Source organism: Hemicordylus capensis, chromosome 17 (genome assembly GCF_027244095.1).
Source record: "Hemicordylus capensis ecotype Gifberg chromosome 17, rHemCap1.1.pri, whole genome shotgun sequence".
Taxonomy (NCBI): Eukaryota; Metazoa; Chordata; class Lepidosauria; order Squamata; family Cordylidae; genus Hemicordylus; species Hemicordylus capensis.
Window position 1 is genome coordinate 5515754 of NC_069673.1, and position 19112 is coordinate 5534865.

General features: G+C 50.8%; 2 protein-coding genes across 9 annotated transcripts in view; one reads left to right on the forward strand and one right to left on the reverse strand.

The window, feature by feature from the left end:
• The window catches only part of TMEM268 (transmembrane protein 268), a 62973-nt gene that overhangs the window by 34465 nt on the left and 9396 nt on the right, over positions 1-19112 (forward strand). For 5 of the 8 annotated variants that reach the window (XR_008312836.1, XR_008312837.1, XR_008312834.1 and 2 more), the window contains exons 9-10: positions 5384-5532; positions 9835-10146. Coding sequence is in view for 2 of the 8 variants with exons in the window: in XM_053282650.1 (XP_053138625.1) it covers positions 5384-5532; positions 9835-10030 (345 nt within the window). In the remaining 6 variants the exon portion in view is untranslated. Of the gene's footprint in view, positions 1-5383; positions 5533-9834; positions 10199-12541; positions 13038-19112 lie in introns of those variants that run through there. The other 3 variants (XR_008312835.1, XM_053282650.1, XM_053282651.1) reach the window with 3 other exon arrangements.
• TNFSF15 (TNF superfamily member 15) lies at positions 6279-18084 on the reverse strand. The gene is made up of 5 exons (XM_053282653.1): positions 17830-18084; positions 12488-12548; positions 9958-10002; positions 8503-8927; positions 6279-7156 (listed from the first exon to the last, which is right to left on the reverse strand). The coding sequence occupies exons 1-4, from the start codon at positions 18073-18075 to the stop codon at positions 8509-8511; spliced, it is 771 nt and encodes a 256-aa protein (XP_053138628.1). The 5' UTR covers positions 18076-18084; the 3' UTR covers positions 6279-7156; positions 8503-8508.

Consider the following 19112-nt stretch of genomic DNA (forward strand, 5'->3'; position numbering starts at 1 on the left):
TCAATTTCTATACTGCCCTTCCAAAATTGGCTCAGGGCAGTTTACAGATAAAGACAGTTAAAATCAATCAACAATTAAAAGAAAGATTTTAAAACACCATAAAACAGCAGTTAAACAATAGTTTAAAAACCCTGAAAAACCAGGTCCATTAAAACCCTCTACAACAATTTTAAAACCCTGGAAGGCCACGCCGAACAGACGGGTCTTAAGGGCTGTAGTCAACCACATCTGGCAATTCCTGTTACAGGCAACCCTGGTTCTACACCCTGCACACTGGACCCAGAGACATCTTTTCAAGCGGGGGTCTTTCATCTGTTTAGCAGGGGGATAGCAACTGCCCCTAGGCAGCCCAGTATAGTCTTCCCATTGGCTGTTATAGTTGTACCAGTTTTCTTGGACTGGGAGCCCCTTTGGGGCAGGGGACCATCTCATGGCTGTTGCCATGGGAACGTCTCTGCTTGGAATGAGGAGTGGGCAGGTGCGCCATGAATAATAGATGAGCGGCCCCCTCAGGCAAAGGTCGGCCTCTTGGAGGGGCCCCTGGACCAGGCCAAGAGGCATTGATTCAAAATGGCGGCTCTTTTCTATTTAGCAGGCAGTGGGGGGGGGGGGACAACTGTCTCTCTTCAGCCCTGCACAGAGTCTCTCCGGTGGGTGTTGCTGGGGTCGCTTTGTTTGGGAGCCTCTTTGGGGCAGGGAGTCATCTCCTCACAGCTGTTGCCATGGGAACGTCTCTGCGTGGAATGCAGAGTGGGAAGGTGTGCCATGAATAATAGATGAGCGGCCCCCTCAGGCAAAGGTCGGCTTTGTTAAGGGGCCTTTTCCCTGGGCCAAGAGGCAAGTTCTTAAAAATGGCAGCCCTCACACATTTAGCTGGCGGGGAGAGCAACTGTCCCTACATGGAGAGGAGAGCTGGTCTTGTGGTAGCAAGCATGACTTGTCCCCATAGCTAAGCAGAGTCCACCCTGGTTTGCATTTGAATGGGAGACTACATGTGTGAGCACTGTAAGATATTCCTCTCAGGGGATGGAGCCGCTCTGGGAAGAGCAGAAGAAGGTTCCCAGTTCCCTCCCTGGCAGCATCTCCAAGATAGGGCTGAGAGAGATTCCTGCCTGCAACCTTGGAAAAGCTGCTGCCGGTCCGTGAAGACAATACTGAGCTAGATAGACCAATGGTCTCACTCAGTATATGGCAGTTTCCTGTGTTCCTGTACATAACCCGGCAGAGCCTCCCTCCCAGTGGCTATTGCTGGTCTTTCTTCTTGGGTTGGGAGCCCCTTTGGGGCAGGGGAACCACACTGCTGTTGCCATGGAAACGACATTGGGAACTTTGGGGGCTGCAAAGCCGAGTGGGCAGGTGCTCCGTCAATGATGAATGAGTGCCCCCTTCAGGCCAAGGTTGGCCTCGTCCAGTGGCCTCTGCTGACTGGGCCGAGAGGCACCAATTCAAAATGGCGGCCTTTTTAGCGTGTGAGCCCCTCTGGGATAAGGGGCCATCTTCAGGCAGGCCCTCCTGTGGCACATAGTTTTGGAATCACCCCTGCCAACTGGGCAAAGAGGGACCTTTCAGTGGCTCCCATATTTACCCAGGGGTGAGCAACTGTCCTCCTTCAGCAAGGCGTGCTTCCCAGTGGCTGTTTCTGGCGTCTGCTTTGGTTTCTTTTTAGATTGTCACCCCTTTGGGGCAGGGAACCATTTCCAGACCCGCTTGTGGAATGCCATTGGGAATAACTCCTGCCAGCTGGGCACAGAACGACCAAAGCGGTGGTTCTCTTGTATGTAGCAGGAGGAGAGCAACTGTCCCTACCCAACCCCAGCACAGCATCCCTCCCAGTTGCTGGGGCTTCCTCTGTGTTTCTTTTTTAGATTTTGAGCTCCTTTGTGGCAAGGAACCCTTTCCTCATTAGCTATGTAAACTGCTTTGGGGACGCTTGTTTTTGAACAATGGTATAGACATATTTTCAGTCACAATGGCTGGATTCAAAATAAATGGTTTTCCCCCTGGATTTTTGTTGGGTCATTGAGTTTTCTCAGGCCGATGCTGAACCCTACTTGGCATGGGAAGGCCTGTCTTCCCGTCACTGCCACAGATGGACAAGTGGAACATTTTCTTGTACAGAGACATAATTAAGAGAATTCTGCTCGTTGATAACAGGCTGTCCAGCCGCAGTTGATAGGAAGGGCAGACAGTCGGTTAGTATGGCCAATTACAGGATGCTAGTATTAACAGGAAGGATATAATCAGGCAGGCTCCCCTTCAGGAACTGGGGGCTAAGTTAGATCCAGAAGGCTTGTAAAATGACTTTTTAATGAGGAAGGCATTGTGACTTACTAAGAAGTCCATTTCTGATGTCCTGACACTGTGAATCGTGTGTGTGTGACTTTGCCTTCTAAACTGTGCAAGTAGCAGATACGTGACAGAGTAGCTTATTCTAGTTCCTTTCTCCCTTCTCCCCCCAGACCCCCAAATCCCTCCCTCCCTCCTTTTCTCTCTCACATTTATACATCACCCCAATTAAACTATCTGGGCAGTTTACAAATTAAAACATAACAACCAAATCCTCAGTCCATATAAAACAAATTAAAATGACCCTCAGTAAAACTTTAAAATGTTATAAACTAACAGCCTGATCACACTGGTACATTTTCAAGAGTTGCTTAAAAACAGCCAGAGATGGGGAGATTCTGATCTCAGTTGCAGAGTTGCCAGAACCTAAGGGGTACACTCGTGGGTCAAATGGGCCGTAAGCCAGAATTTAGCTTTTTAAAAGCCAAATCTGGCCACCTAGGTTGGGAGCATGTTCCAGAGCCGTGGGGCAACCCTAGAGAAGGCCTGGGTTTGGGTCACCACCAAATGAGCAGGTAGTAACCCACAGCTGGCCTCCTCTTCCTTCCTTCCTTCCCAGCAACCCACTGTCGTCTAAACCCCATCCCCTTTTCCTTCTCCCCTCCACGATTAACCAGACTCCTCTCCCCCCTTTCCTTCTCCATCTCCACAATCTTTCAAAAGCCTTCTCCTTTTTCTTCTCCCACTGATGATCACCCAGACGCCTTCCTCTTTTCTTTTCTCCACTCCACAATCATCCAAACGCCTTCCCTTTCCCCTTTCCCCACCCATTAACCTAGCTGTTACCTTTCCTGGTCACCAAGAGGCCCCTGAGATCCTTGCAGGGGTTTTTTGGGTGGTAGAAACTTTTGTAGACTACAGCTTACTTCATCAGATGCAAGGAAGTCAAGGAACGGGGCAGGTCGTCCTTGAGCTGAGCCCGAAACGAGAGGGCTGCAAGGCCTTTTCCACGAAGGAATTCTCCCCCTCCCCAACTGTGGATGACACCACCACCACCACTATTACTTCAAATATTTGTATGCTGCTCTTCAACCAAAGTTCTCAAAGTGGTTTACATAAGAAAATACATAAATAAGATGGTTGCCTGACCCCAAAGGGCTCACAATCTAAAAAACAACAGCATAAGAGACACCAGCAACATCCTCTGGAGGGATGCTGTGCTGGGGTTGGATAGGGCCAGTTGCTCTCCCCCTGCTAAATAGAAGAGAACCGCCACTTTAAAAGGTGGCTCTTTGCTCAGTTAGAAGGGGTAACCATGCATCTGATAAAGCAGACTGCAGTACATGCACAGAAGAACATAAGAACAGCCCTGCTGGATCAGGCCCAAGGCGGATCTAGTCCAGCATCCTGTTTCACACAATGGCCCACCAGATGCCTCTGGGGAGCCCACAGGCAAGAGGGGAGGGCATGCCCCCCTCTCCTGCTGCTGTTGCTCCCCTGCAACTGGTATTGAGTGGCATCGTGCCTCTGAGGCTGGAGGTGGCCCACAGCCACCAGACTAGTAGCCATTGATAATAAGAACACAGAGCTGGTCTTGGGGTAAGAACTTTGCTAAGCAGGGTCTGTCCTGGTTTGGACTTGGGTGGGGTACTACATGTGAGTCCTGAAAGGTGATGGGGCTGCAGCTCAGAGGAAGAACATCTGCTTTGCATGCAGAAGGTCCCAGGTTCAATCCCTGGCAGCATCTCCAGGAAGGCCTGGGCAAGACTCCTGCCTGCAACCTTGGAGTGCTGCTGCCAGTCAGTGTAGGCAGCCCTGTGCTCGATGGACCAATGGTCTGGCTTGGTATAAGGCAGCTTCCTATCTTTTTCTCTAAAATAAAAATATTTTACCAGTAGTCAAAAGTGTTCCGAATCCTCGCCTGTTGTGCAAGGAATGTTAGACTCTGGGGACTGAGCACTCATGTGTTGGGATTTAAATGCACCTGCACTACAGACAGGATGTGACCGAGTCAGATGTTTAACTCTGTAGCACCTAAAAGCTTTTGAGATTGTCCTTAGAACCAAGGATGGATTAAACCCTGAAGAATGACTGCTCAAGCAATCTGCACTAACACAATTTGAGTCGGGTGCTACCAAAGGTCAAGTGTTAAGAAAAGAAGCTGTTGTTCCCCTTTCCCTCTTCCTTTCAGTTTCATTTCCTTTTGAAATAGATTTGTATTTTTTCTTCTTTTCCAATTTCATCATCGTCATCTTTTACTACGGTCACTGACCAGAGATAATGTAACCGAACAAATTGATAACGAATTCCGTGCATATCAAATAATGTTCTAACATAGTTAAAACATGGGAGGAGAGCAGGTCTTGTGGCAGCAAGCATGACTTAGGGCTGAGAGAGAATTGGGACTAAAGTAAAGTTGTGCCATCGAGTCGATGTTGACTCCTGGCGGCCACAGAGCTCTGTGGTTGTCTTTGGTAGAATACAGGAAGGGTTTACCATTGCCATCTCCTGTGCAGTATGAGATGATGCCTTTCAGCATCTTCCTATATCGCCGCTGCCCAATATAGGTGTTTCCCATAGTCTGGGAAACATACCAGTGGGGATTCGAACCAGCAACCTCTTGCTCCCTAGGCGAGTTACTTCCCTGCTGTGCCATTCAGTGGCTACAACTCCCACATAGTCTCTTTGGACTACAGCTCCCATAATCCCCAGCCACAGTGGCCAATAGCCAGGGAGTATGGGGGTTGTAGGCCAACATCTGCAGGAGCCCCAAAGTTGAGCAGACCTGGTGTAAACAATACTGAGCTAGATTGACCAATGGTCTGACTCTGTAGAAGGCAGCTTCCTCTGTTCCTATAATTGGAAATTTAGCCAATAAAATGGCACTGCATATATTACAGTTTGAAGATAATTTACATTTTACAAATTACCTGTGTCTACAAGCCTTTCTACAAATTCCAGAGATTTCAGATGGGGCTTAGAGGAAATCAGAAGGGTATCCTAGGTCTGACTTTCATATGGAAATGCCATTGAGCAAGAGGTTTCCTTTCGAAGCTGTAGACATAAATTGCATCTTTGATTTGCTCTGCTTCTGTAGGCGAGGCCTGGCCGTGAATTGCTGGAGGTATTTGTCAGCTTCCCTTCAAAACATGCTGCATCAAAGACTTCCAAAGCTTGGAGCGGTCCATCATCTGAAGCTCGTTTCCCCCTCTGTGTCTGTGAAGAAGTCTACTCTTTCTTCCTCTGGTAGGTTCTTCCTTGATCTTGACGAAGCTGACCTTTGCAGGCTTGGCAAGGAACCCCTTTTCTTACACTCTGTGCAAAACGGACTGCCTTTGTATTGAGTCCAGAAACTGTAGTTGGTCCAGAATGCAGCAGCCAGGTTGGTCTCTGGGTCATCTAGGAGAGACCATATCATTCCTGTGCTGAAAGAACAACACTGGCTGCCGATACGTTTCCAGGCAAAATACCAGGTGCTGGTTATCACCTATAAAGCCCTAACAGCTTAGGCCCTGGGTTTTTAAGAGAACATCTTCTTCACCACGAGCCCCACCGCCCGTTAAGATTGTTTGGAGAGGTTCATCTGCAGTTGCTGCCAACTTGTCTGGTGGCTACTTGGGAACGGGCCTTCTCTGTTGCTGCCCCTGGACTTTGGAATGTGCTCCCTGTTGCCCTGAGTGAATATGAAAGGGAGACTAGAAGTGTGAGCACTGCAAAATATTCCCCTCAGGGGATGGAGCCGCTACTCTGGGAAGAGCAGAAGGTTTCAAGTTCCCTCCCTGGCTTCTCCAAGATAGGCCTGAGAGAGAGTCCTGCCTGCAGTCTTGGAGAAGCCACTGCCAGTCTGTGAAGACAATACTCAGCTACATAGACCAGTTGTCTGACTCAGTATATGGCTGCTTCCTATGTACAAGGGGGAATGGTGTGTGTGTGTGTGTGTGTGTGTGTGTGTGTGTGTGTGTGTGAAGAACCACAATACAAGCCTCTTGTTTCAGAATAGATACATAAATTATTGTATTTAATTTATTTAAAATAATAATCTCTATGATAGTTTCCATGAACAGAAAGTAGCTTGACACAAATGAGCAAAATCACCTGAATCAGAAGCCGCCGCCCTGTCAGAGTACAAGAAGCAACTCTTAAGAACTATGTATAAAAATAATTGGTCACAGCAACATCAAAAAGATCTAAACAGATCCTTCCCGTAAACCCGTTGCTTACTGACAGAAGCATCATAATCATCCCCAGTTCTAAATAACATTCCAACATACCAGATTTTATACCCAGGGTGACGCAACAGTGAGATAACGGGCCACAGTCCAGCACTGGAAACACATACTGCAGCTGTAGGAAGATGACATTGTCTAATTTCACAACAAAACCAACCAAGCAACCTAACCCAACCACAGACCCAACAACAAGCATCCTCTTGGCTTTTATGCCCTCCAGGAAAGCAATTGCAGAACAGATAAATGCAGAAGATAAAGCAGTATCATCTGCAAGTAATGGGGAGGCCTTAGGCAGTGGTCCTTGGTATGAGCATTCACAACAATACACCGGCGGTTCTTGTGCTTCTTAGCTTAACCCGGGTGGGTTCCTTTGGCTGGTTTATTGAATTCAATCCGCAGTTCCCACTAGCCCTTTGGCAAAGAACATGGTTAAACAACTGGTGACTTCCACCGGACATTTGTGCACAGGAGGATCAGAATTCAGGAGAGGGTGCTCAAGGGAGCCAACGGGGGTTCCATCTGAAGTTGGACGCTGGTGAGATCTGACAAGCAGCGCTGAGTTCAAGGATGCAAGAGCTGTCTTTCCTTGGTCCTTCTCCAGTCGTAACCTGCTAGCACCATCTGCTGAGCTGGGAGCACATCTACAGGAAACACAGAAGCCACAATGAAATGTCCTTCTCTGTGTCCACCCCAATTTGGATGGAAATAAGGATGAATAGATGTCCCCTATCCTGTTCCTCTGCAGTTCGATGCAATTGCTCTGACCTGCGTCCCACTCCTCCTAAATTGCTAAACCTAATTCTGGAATCGGAGCACATGTGGGTTTGCTTCCACGGTCACTTCTTGCAGTTCGTTTATATCCCCATGTTCCCCCCTCTGTACCATCAATGGGCAGAAGATAGATCTTCCTAGAGATCTGCAGCAGATCATCAACAGCGCAAGAACTCCCTAGAGATCTGTAGAAGATCTACAATAGCTGAAGATCTGCCTAGAGAACTGTATCAGATTGACAATAGCTCAAGATCTCCCTAGAGAGTTTGGTTACTAGTCTGGTGGTTGTGGGCCACTTCCAGCCTCACAGGAATGATGTTTCTAAATACCAGTTGCAAGGGAGTAACAGCAGGAGAGAGGGCATGCCTTCATTTCCTTGCTGCGTGGCTTCCCAAGGCATAGAGGCATAAGAAGCTGCCATTTACTGAGTCAGACCGTTGCTCTAGCTAGCTCAGTATTGTCTTCACAGACTGGCAGCGGCTTCACCAAGGTTGCAGGCAGGAATCTCTCTCAGCCCGATCTTGGAGATGCTGCCAGGGAGGGAAGTTGGAACCTTCTGCTCTTCCCAGAGTGGCTCCATCCCTTAAGGGGGAAGATCTTCCAGTGCTCAAACTTCTAGTCTCCCATTCATATGCAACCAGGGCAGACCCTGCTTAGCTAAGGGGACAGGTCATGCTTGCTGCCACAAGACCAGCTCTCCTCTGGCGGCATCTGGAGGGCCACTGTGGGGGAAAGAGTGCTGGATTTGATGGGCCTCAGGAGTGATCCAGCAAGGCTCTTGTTACGTTCTGTTTTTAAACTGTGCCTGCACAGCTTGCCTGCACTCCCTACAGAATCAAAAAATTAAACCACAATAAACTCTGAACAGAATTCTGGAGGACTGCGAATCATAGCAACATAGGAAGTGGCCATATACCGAGTCAGACAGTTGGTCCATCTAGCTCAGTCTTGTCTACCCAGACTGGCAGCAGCTTCTCCAAGGTTTCAGGCAGGAGTCTTTCCCAGCCCTACTTGGAGATGCTGCCAGGGAAAGAACCTGGGACCTTCTGTATCCCAAGCAGAAGCTCTCCCATTGAACTACAGCTCCATCCACCAGTATTACTTTGCATGATCATAATTCTGAAAGCATCTCCAGCTGGGAAAATGTGCACAGCAGTTTGCGTGTGCACATGTGTGTGCGTGCGCATACATGGAGATGGGAAACCCATGCCCTTACCGGCAGCTAGATGAAGAAAGCACCAAAGAAACTTTCTTTAGGATACACGAATTCGGTGTGACTGACATTCACCATGAGTTCATCGCCTTCCCTTAGTAGAACAATGGACCCCAGATAGATTGACTCCTTCGAATACTCCGCCATGGTAATGGAATTACTGGCACTCATGAGTTCCATCACATAGTTCCCTGTGCGCTTGGAGAGAACCCCTTTTATGGCAGTCACGTTGTGTTTGGTGCAATTCACATTCTGTTGTTGGCGTCTGAAAGTGATCTGAGAGTAGATAAAGTACTCGCCATCCTTCGGGACCACCAGAAAGCCATTCTTGTAAAGCATCTGGTTGCCGTCTTCCAGCCTTCTCAAATCTCGCCACTTGAGGATGGGTAACTGGTTCCCCACACAGGGTCCTACTTCTGGTGAATCAGCTGTGAAAAAAGACCAAGCCAATCAGTCTGGGGTGCATGCCCTCACCTATGGGTACGACGCAAGTGAGCTTTCAGACTGATGACCCACATTCAGACCCACACGACCTTCAGGACGGCCTCTTCCTGCACCTACTTTCCTGCGGACTATCAACAGCAGAGATCCTGCTGTGTGTCCCTCTCCGCCTAAGATTAAGTGGATGTGTACAAAAGACAGGGCCATTGGGTCATGGAACCATGGTTGCAGAAAGCCCTCCCTAGGGAAGCCTGCTTGGCCCTTTCGCTGATCAGTTTTCATAGCATGGTGAAGGCCTGGCTTTGGGGTGGTAAGTAAATAAATGATGCAAACTCCAAAGGAATCAATAGGAAAAGAGAGAGATTTCGGGCGGAGATTTCGTCTCCGCCCAGAGACGAAAGTTTGGGCGGTATATAAATTTGATAGATAGATGGATAGAGGAATAGATGAATAGATAAGTGGTCCCCTGCTTTAACCAAGTCAGGGGACCACTTATTTATTTATCTATTTATCTATTTGGCGGGAGATCTGGCGGGAGATCCATCACTCATCTGAAGAGGCCATTTGTGTGGGAGGAGAGGTAAGCACCTAGTAATTTACAGTTAAAGGTTCCTCACGCCGCCCCACCCGCCCACGGCACCCACACTGGCTGCCAAAAGGTTCAGTCGGTACGACGGAATCCTATTCAAAGGTGAAAGCGGTAAAAACAATAACGTAAGAACATAGACCTGCGACTGAACTGCCCAATGTGCTGGCTGCGGAGTGTGTTCTTCAATGAACTCTGCCCTGTTTTATGGCTTTGCCAACTGCTTCCCCATGCTTTCCATGAAAAGGCAGTGTACCGTGGCGAAAACAAACAGCGAGGTGTTCACTTCTTTGCCTTTCTTTGAAAAGGGACGGGAAGCAGCCGCCCGCAAACCCCGTTCCTGCTGGCGCTCTGCAGAGGGGGAACAACCGGTCACGGCGATACTATGAGAAGTGCGGAGGAGGTCGCAGCCACTGGATGTGGGAAATTACCTGTCAGGTAGGCCTTTGGCCTGGATCCTGGAAGCGGGGTTGTAACTGCAGAGAGAGGAAGGAAAGGACATGAGGATGAGTTATTGCACCTCACTGGATTTTGCTCAGTTTGGGACACCTTGGAGGCCCTGCATCCCAACGGACTCTGTTTATCAACGACAGCCCTGGCTTTCTGGTCCTGGCTCCTAGGTAAGTCACCTGATTTTGTGTCCCTTTCCCCTCCCTTTTTGCCGTTTTTGGAATGCCTGCTTAAAACGGTGTGAAGGAATTTTCAGTCTTTAGGTTTCGGACACTAAACCCCCAATCTACAGAAGTTAAATGCATCTATACAAGTTGGGGATGGAACCCTTGCTCAGTGGGAGAGCATCTGCTTGGCACACAGGAGGTCCCAGGTTCACGCCCTGGCAGCATCTCCTGGTAGGGCTGGGAAGGGCCCCGGCCTGGAAACCTGGAAAACTGCTGCTGCTGCCAGTCAGTGTTGACAATACTGAGCTTGATGGACTCAAGATCTGGTATCAGGCGACTTGATAAGAATCTTCTTATTTATTTATTTACTTTATTTGTGTGTGTGTGTGTGTAAACAACTTTGAGAACTTCTGTTGAAAAGTGGTATCTAAATAGTAGTAGTAGCAGTAGTGCCACCTAATGGCTGCTTAGAGAGCAGGAGGCTGTGGGTTTGAATCCCCGCTGGGGTTTCTCCCAGACTATGGGAAACTCCTATATCGAGCAGCAGCGATCTAGGAAGATGCTGAAAGGCATCATCTCCTACTGCGCGGGAGATGGCCATGGTCAACCCCTCCTGTATTCTACCAAAGACAGCCACAGGGCTCTGTGGGCGCCAGGAGTCGACACCGACTTGACGGCACCACCTTTCCTTCCCAGTCGTAGTACTGGCCAGTTCTGCATTGCACCTCCAACTCCATCTTCCCTCCTCTGGAGGAAAGAACCTGGGCTCTGGAGTCTTGCAGCTGTCAAGGAAACGGCACATCCACCCAGGGGCTGTTGCTCTAGATGGGCATCTGTGCCACCCACCAGCCCTTGAGTCCATCTGCAGCAACTTCTGGCCCTTCCACTCAGAAGGTGAGGACTTGGACCTGTCCTGTGTTATCAACTGCCAAGGACCAAAAGACACCTCCCCTTCCAGCAGTGGCCAGTTCTCCATGCTCTTGTCTTCAGCTGTGCACAGAGGATTATTTTTCAGGAGAGAGGTGCGTGGAGGAGAGCTGGGAGCAAGTATGCAGTGTCCCTTTTGCTAAGCAGGGTCCACCCTGGTTTTCATTTGAATGGGAGACTACATGTGTGAGCACTGGAAGATATTCCCCCTTAAGGGATGGAGCCACTCTGGGAAGAGCATCTAGGTTCCAACTTCCCTCCCTGACGGCATCTCCAAGATAGGGCTGAGGGAGATTCCTGCCTGCAAACTTGGAGAAGCCGCTGCCAGTCTGTGAAGACAATACTGAGCTAGCTGGACCAAGGGTCTGGCTCAGTATATGACAGCTTCCTCTGTTCCTGTGGCTTCATTCCAGCAGCACTGTTGTACCAGCCTTACCCTGCATTCTTTGGTGCTCCCTGGTCAAATGATACAGAGTCCCTGCTGATAACTGGCTCCCCTTGTGTGAGCATCATATTTGAAATGCTCAAAATATATCGCTGATATTATAGAGCTCATAAATGTGCAGAAAGGGGCAAGCAGGATTGCCAGGGGGTGGAGCTCCTTCCCTGTAGAAAAAGACTTCAATGATGGGACTTTTGCGTTTAGAAAACAGAAAACCAAGGGACCCTCTCTCCAGCCCTGGAGAACTTGGGGTCATCCAATGAAAACCGAGTGGTGGGAGATGTGGTAGAGACAAAAGGAAGAGCTTTTCCACCCAGCGCACCATGGAAATTCTGTGGAACTCACTGCTACAAGGTGTGGTGACGGCCACTGGTCTAGATGACTTTAAAGGAGGGGAAATGAATTTTGATGGAGATGAGAGGTTTACTGATGGGTGTTCGCCACAATAGCTACATGGGACCTTCATGTTCCAAGGAAGGGCTGTTCTATCTATCTATCTATCTATCTATCTATCTATCTACGCTGCTTGTGGGCTTCCTGAAGGCACCTGATTGGCTGCTGTGGGAAAATGGAATGTTGGACTAGATTAGACTATTGGTCCCATCCTTTGGTTATAAGAACATCAGAACAGCCCTGCTGGATCAGGCCCAAGGCCTCTCTAGTCCAGCATCCTGTTTCACACAGTGGCCCACCAGATGCCTAGGTTTGTGCATGCCCTCTCTCCTGCCGTGGATCCCATTGCAACAGCAATCCAGCGGCATCCTGCCTCTGCGCCTGGAGGCAACCTAGAGCCACCAGACTAGTAGCCACTGATAGACCCGCCCTCCATGAGGACAAGACAATCGTGTCCTTTTAGGCAGCTCCCAGGTTTAAACACACAGTTGTACTGAGTTTGCTCTTTCGTCATCAAGAAAGAATGTCTTTCGGAGCACACCAGAGTAAACAGCAAAGCGGGGGGGGGGGGACAAATCTCACCAGGCATAGAAGTAGGCATAGCTGTTTGCTTCTGGAACTGGGCCGATCTTCCAGGTTCTGCCTGCAGAGGGGAGCGGAAGAAACTAATCCAGTGCCGAGACAGACAAAGGCCAAATAAGCAACACCCAGCCCCTCTTGACTTGTGAAGTAAATATTTGTAATGACCAAAAAGAAAAGAAGAAGAAGAAGAAGAAGAAGAAAAAGCAGATGTTCTGTATTTGCATGTTGGTTCCTTTCCAGAGATGTGCTTTTAGAAGCGAAGCGAAGACAGAAAGGCCAGCCTGGACATGTGTAATCTGTGGAGAGAATCTCATGACTCTTTTTAATTAAAACCAAAACTGATGGTGGGTTTCTTTTTTTGGAGGCAGTAGGGGTGCAGTAGAGATTCCAACCCCCCCACAAAAAACCCCATTTTCCTGGATGTTGGACAGCGAGGAATAGGAGGAGAGCTCATCTTGTGGGAGCTAAGCAGGGTCTGCCCTGGTTTGAATATAAATGGGAGACTTGATGTATGAGCACTGCAAGAAATTCCCCTCAGGGGATGGGGCCACTCTGGGAAGAGCAGAAGGTTTCAGGTTCACTCCCTGGCTTCTCCAAGGTAGGGCTGAGAGAGATTCCTGCCTGCAACCTTGGAGTAGCCACTGCCAGTGACCAATGGTCTGACTCAGTATATGGCAGCTCCCTATGAACTGACTCAATAGAAGGCATTTGTTAATTTTTCACAAGGTCCATAGCTCAGTGGTAGAGCACCTGGCTTGCATGCAGAAAGTTCCAAGTTCCCTCTCTGGCAGCATCTCCAAGACATGGCTGAGAGAGACTCCTGCCGGCAACCTTGGAGAAGCTGCTGCCAGTCTGGGTAGACAATACTGAGCTAGATGGACCAATGGTCTGACTCAGCGTAAGGCAGCTCCCCACGTTCCTATGTGTTAGGAACCCTCCACCCCCACCCAAGAAAATCAGCCTTTACCAGTTCAGACCATTGGGTCAACTGGTCTAGTATGGTCTGCTCTCATCAGTAGTTGCTCAGACTCAGAAAGTAGACATTCTCTGCATCTCTTCTCTCCCCACTCCACCCCACCTTTTAATTTTGCAGTACATCAAAGTATGAAATAAATGTAAAACACATTAAAATGTATATACAGCTGACCCCTTCTACATGTACAGTGAGACACCTAAAGCTTGACCTGTATATGCAATGTGTCGCTACATTTTTAAAATCATTAACAATTCTGTGGCGTGTGTGCATCTGCCATGTTTTTATATCCCACCTTTAACAATATAATTTCCTGAAGGTGACTGTACTGCCCCAGTTTCCACACAGAGAACCATGAAGATGCAAGGTCTTACAGGGCAGGGTAAGGCCAGGCTAGGCTAAACTAAGCTTCAGGACCCTGGAGAGCTCCAAGGAAGCAATTTTTTCTGATGGAGTCCCCCATCCTACACGTCCCTTCTGCAGGGCGGTGATCCTTAAAGGAGCAGCTTCTGGGCATTGATCCAAACACTAGGCCAGTTCACCATGGTGGGAGGAGAGCTGGTCTTGTGGTTGCAAGCATGAACGGTCCCCTTTGCTAAGCAGGGTCTACCCTGGTGCGCATTTGAGTGGGAGAATACATGTGAACACTGTAAGAGATTCCTCTCAGGGGATGGGGCTGCTCTGGGAAGAGCATCTGGGTTCTAAGTTCCCTCCCTGGAATCTCTAGGATAGGGCTGAGAGAGATCCCTGCCTGCAACCTTGGAAAAGCCGCTTGGAAAAGCAACCTTGGAAAAGCCGCTGCCCGTCTGTGTAGACTGGGGTGTGTGTGTGTGTGTGTGTGTGTGTGTGTGTGTGTATACACACACAATACAATTCAATTTAAACCAAATGTGCTTTGATCCTGTTTGCTGTGCCTACCCCACTACTGTTATGCTTTCTCCATAGAGTGGAGTGATAGCCCCTGCATATGTTGGCATTGTTTAGGGTTAGGGTGTACGGCTTGGGCTCACAGCTGATAGCGGCTGCCAGTCTCTACTGATGGAAGCTATCAGTTAATAAGCAGTCAACTGCCTGGAGTGCACAGCTGAGCCATCCTCCTTGGCAAAAGGCCTAGCTGGCAGGCTTCTGAGCAGTGATGCCTGCCAGCTGGGAATTTGCATCCCAGTGACTGGGAGCCAAGGGGAGTGTTGATGCAATGCAAGGCAAACTTCACTCCCAGTGACCTCTGTGACGTGTTAATTGCTTAATGGAGGTTTATGCAATACTGTGAGATAGCTGTGCTGAAAAACAGCAGAAACATTGTGAGCTGTAGGGTCGGACTAGAAAGCTTGCTTGCAGCCAAGGAACGGGATAGCTCTTTCAGATCAATAGGTGAAATCCAACAGCCCATCCTGGGCATGAGGCCATAGAGCTAGTCTGGTCTAGTGGTTAGAGTCTTGGTCTGAGGAGGCCCAAGTTTGATTCCCCCCCCCCCGCCTTCAGCCCTGAAGGCTCACTGGGTGGCCTGGAGCTGGTCCTTACTCACAGCCTAACCTACTTTACAGGGCTGTTGTGAGAATAAAAGTGGGAGAGGGAGGGAACCATATGTGTCAACTTGAGCTCCTATAAACAAATGTATAATTAAAAGCAAGTATAAGAGACATCCTTTGACTTCCCACAGATATCTGGGCAAGGCAAAAGGGGAAATCCTATGGAAAGGAGTGGCCAGGCTCCCCATGTTCCTGCTCTTCTAGCCCTTCCAAAAGAACAATTTTTCCTGGGGTACAAGAGCTCTCTCAGGGTCACAGAATAATCATTCTCTGGCTCCTTGGGTCTCTAGCCCAGAATCCTCAGTCTGCTTTCTCCATTGTGCCCTTCCCATGTCTCATTCCTCCTTTCTTTAAAGCTACCCAAGATCTGGGCTCTCTGCCAGCCTTTCCTCCCTTTCTGGGAATGCCAGTCATGTCTCTCACCTGCCCCACACAGCTGCTACTTGTGTGAGGTTTTAAGCCCATCCAAACGGACATCTATCGTTTCTCACAGAAACAGGATCTTGAACATTCTTTTGGCTGCTCTCTTCCCTGAGCACTGGAATGTTGATGGGCATTCCATAACACCATCACTCGCTTACCAAGCCCATGTCAGAGATTTCAACCAACACAAGTGCTTTGCAAGAAATGTGTCCGCTCAGTGACAGACAGCATGACCTCACCAACAAGCTTCCAAATTATGCAACTCAGCTCACACCCAGGAGTCCGGATTTCAAAAGGATAGAAAGAAAGAAAACAGTCGGCATGCCTAAAGTTCCAGGTTTGATGCCTGGCATCTCCAGTTAAAAAGAACTCCGATAGCAGGGCTGAGAAAGACCCCTACTGGAGACCTTGATAGCCATAGCCTGGTACAGATATCAATACAACAAATATTTATATAGCATTCTGCAGTCTACTCTGGAGTTTTGGCGAGGAGTGGAATGGGAACACTCTGCATAAAGTTAGCCAGCAGGGTTGAGCCGCTGTATGTCTGAACAACCTCTACCATAAGAAGAGGAACGCCTGACTAACCCCTCATGGCAAACACTGTAACCTTCCCTTCTGGGTTACAGCTGGGATAGTTTAAGGAGCAGGAGTCTTCTTCTGCCCAGACCTTCAGCCACCCGTGCTTCATTTTTGAATCTCTCCTCCATGCTTTATAGCGATTCAGCAGCACGATTCAGGTCTTGCAGCGGACGCAGCGGTCCAATTCTCGGCTCCCGAATCCTGAGGGAGAGTGACATTTGGAATTCCCCTTTATTGCTGGCACCAATTAGGAGCGGAGGTTACAAATGCAGCCCTTTTGCGCTCCCGAAGGGTCATTGGGAGGTAGCAGGGTAGGTGGGTGTTCCACTAAGGGACTAGAGCTGGTCTAGTGGTAACAAGCAGGCCTTGCCCCCCTGGCTAAGCAGGGTGGTTTGCATTTGAATGGGAGGCTACATGTGTGAGCCCTGTAAGGAATTCCCCTTAGGGGGTGGGGCCGCTCTGGGAAGAGCACCTGCCTGCTTGCATGCAGAAGGGTCCAAGTTCCCTCCCTGGCAGCATCTCCAGGCTAGGGCTGGGAAAGACTCCTGCCTGCAGCCTAGGAGAAGCCGCTGCCAGCCTGGGTCGACGATGCTGAGCTAGATGGACCAAGGGGTCTGACTCAGAGGGCAGCTTCCTAAATTCCTCTCTTCTCCTCCTCCCCCTGCAACCAGCCGTCTATCTCCAGGGTGGGCCAGGAGCCAGCCAGCAGCTGGAGCGCGGCATGCTGCATCCCAGAGGAAGGAGACTTCTGTCCTGTCCCCTGGCTAGGCAGATGTGACTGCACCCCTGCAGAGCCCTCCCTCTCAGTGGCGATGATGCGGTGCCGAGCAAAGAAGCGCTGGCCCTGAATCCGAGCAACTGGTGCTCAAACGCTTGCCGAGGCGTGCAGCGGATCGGGTCGCCCCGCGAGCCATCCACTCCCTGCCAGCGGCTTCATTCATTCCGAAAATATCTACATCCCGCGCGCCGCTCGGGGCAGCTCGCAAGCACCGATTCCCAACAACAAACAACATGTAAACGGGCAACAACGGAGCAGCAGGGAAACTGGGCTAAACTAAAAGCGGCTCCAAACTGGGGGACCCCGGCTAAAACCACACCCGCCGCCTAACGCACCGCGCAGGCAGTCGCAGCGCCCTGAGGTTGCGGGAAGGGAAAGAGAGACTCCAACTCCAGGAAGTTTTTCACACCGTGCTTTTTGAAGCCCTTGAACTCGCATCTCCTCCGGAATGGAAGAGTTGCGTTCACATGTCGGCTGGATTTACCCCGAAGTCCCTGCCAGGTTTGGGGAGCAGTTCACACGCAATCCGGTTTTTTTCACTGCCCCGTAGAGTGTAGCCCGATTTATATCCAGGGTTTGGTTGGGGTTTTTTTAATTTTAAATCCACTATTTGCGGCGGTGTTTTGGGGGGACAACTTCGGGTTCGCAATAAAGCCTCCCCAGGAACTCGCGGGGCAACCTGCAGTGCGTAAAAGTCCCAGGGGAGGAATAGGATTCCCTCCCTGCCCAGCAGGCGCACGCCAAAAGGAGGTGGAAGCAAAGGAAAAGCAGGACAGCGCTCTCTCCTAAATGCAACGCAGAGATGGGTTGCAGAAGAAGAAGAAGAAGAAGAAGAAATGGATTTAAAAGAAATGCGAAAGTTTCAGTATCTATCGATCTATCGCCCTCTCCATCTCTCCACCTGTCTCTCCAGCCGGGCCGAAGGACAAGCGCGACAGCCTCCCGACGGCGCCTCCTCCCGGCCGCGCTCTCCTGCGCGCACCGGCAGGCTTGGCGCGGAGTGCCCCGCCCCCCCGCCGCCCGGTGCCCTCGAGGCTCGGTCTGGCGCCCCGCTTACCTCCTGCTGGTCGGCCGGCGGCGCTGCTTGGCGGAAGGCTCTGTCCAGGAGGAACGCCACCGGGAGCGCCAAGAGCAGCACGGCGAGCAGGCAGCAGGCCACGAGGCAGCGCAGCCCGCTCAGCTCGCCGCCCCCGCCGCCGCGCCGCCTGCAGCTCCTCCCGATGCTGCTGCTGCTGCTGTGCTGCCAGGCAGCGAATTCCTGCAGGGGCGCCTCCAGGGCGGCGGCAGCAGCAGAGCGCGGCATCTCCCCAAAGCGCCGTCGTCGCGTCTGGGTCGGCTCCTGCCTGGCTGGGCCTTTTAAGCGGGCCGACCCCCAGGCTCCGGGCGGGGGGGGGGAGGGCGAGCCGTCCCACTGAGCCGCGGCGCGCAAACACACCCTTTCCTCCAGGAGGCGGCGGCGGCGGCGGCGGCAGGAGCAGTGCACCACCTACGCCTGGCCGGGCAAGGGAAAGCTCCGCCGACTTTCGCTGCGCGCCGGCAGGCTGGAGCGGCTCCTCTTCGAAGGAGGAAGTCGGGAAAGTCCCACGGGCGGGAGGAGGAGGAGGAGGAGAAGCTCCTGCCCGGCGCTGGCAGGGAATGCGGGATGAAAGCAGCGCAGGCAGGCAGGCAGCGGGGATGCTGGAGCCGCCGGCAGCAAGGGCGCAGGAGGAGAGGACTCGGGGCCACCCAGGCTCCGCAGCTGGAGCGCGCGTCTCTTTCCTGAGCACCAGAGGAGGCTGCCTTCTTGCACCAAGTCCGGCCCATGGTGGAGGTCCGACAAGCTCAGGGTTGTCTCTACACGGACTGGCAGCGGCTTTCTCAGACTGCTACTACGGCTACTTATACGCTGCTTTCCAACAAGCGTTGCCAAAGCGGTTGACACAGACAAGTGAAGAGTGAGTGCATCCGATGGTTTCCTGTCCCCAAGCGCTCACATTTTTTTTTTTTAAAAAGAAAGGGAAGGTAGACACCAGCAGCAGCCCCTGGAGAGATGCTGTGCTGGGCTGGAGAGGGCCAGTCGCACCCCCCCCCCCGGCTAAACAGAAAAGAATTGCCCCTTGAAAAGGTGCCTCTTTGCTCCGTCAGGCAAAGTGTGCCGTCGAGTCGGTGTTGACTCCTGGCGCCCACAGAGCCTCGTGGTTGTCTTTGGTAGAATACAGAAGCAGTTTCCCATGGCCATCTCCCGCACAGTGTGAGACAGTGATGCCTTTCAGCATCTTCCTCTATCGCCCCTGCCCCATATAGGTGTTCGGGGATTTGAACCAGCAACCTCTGGCTTGCCAGTCAAGTCATTTCCATGCT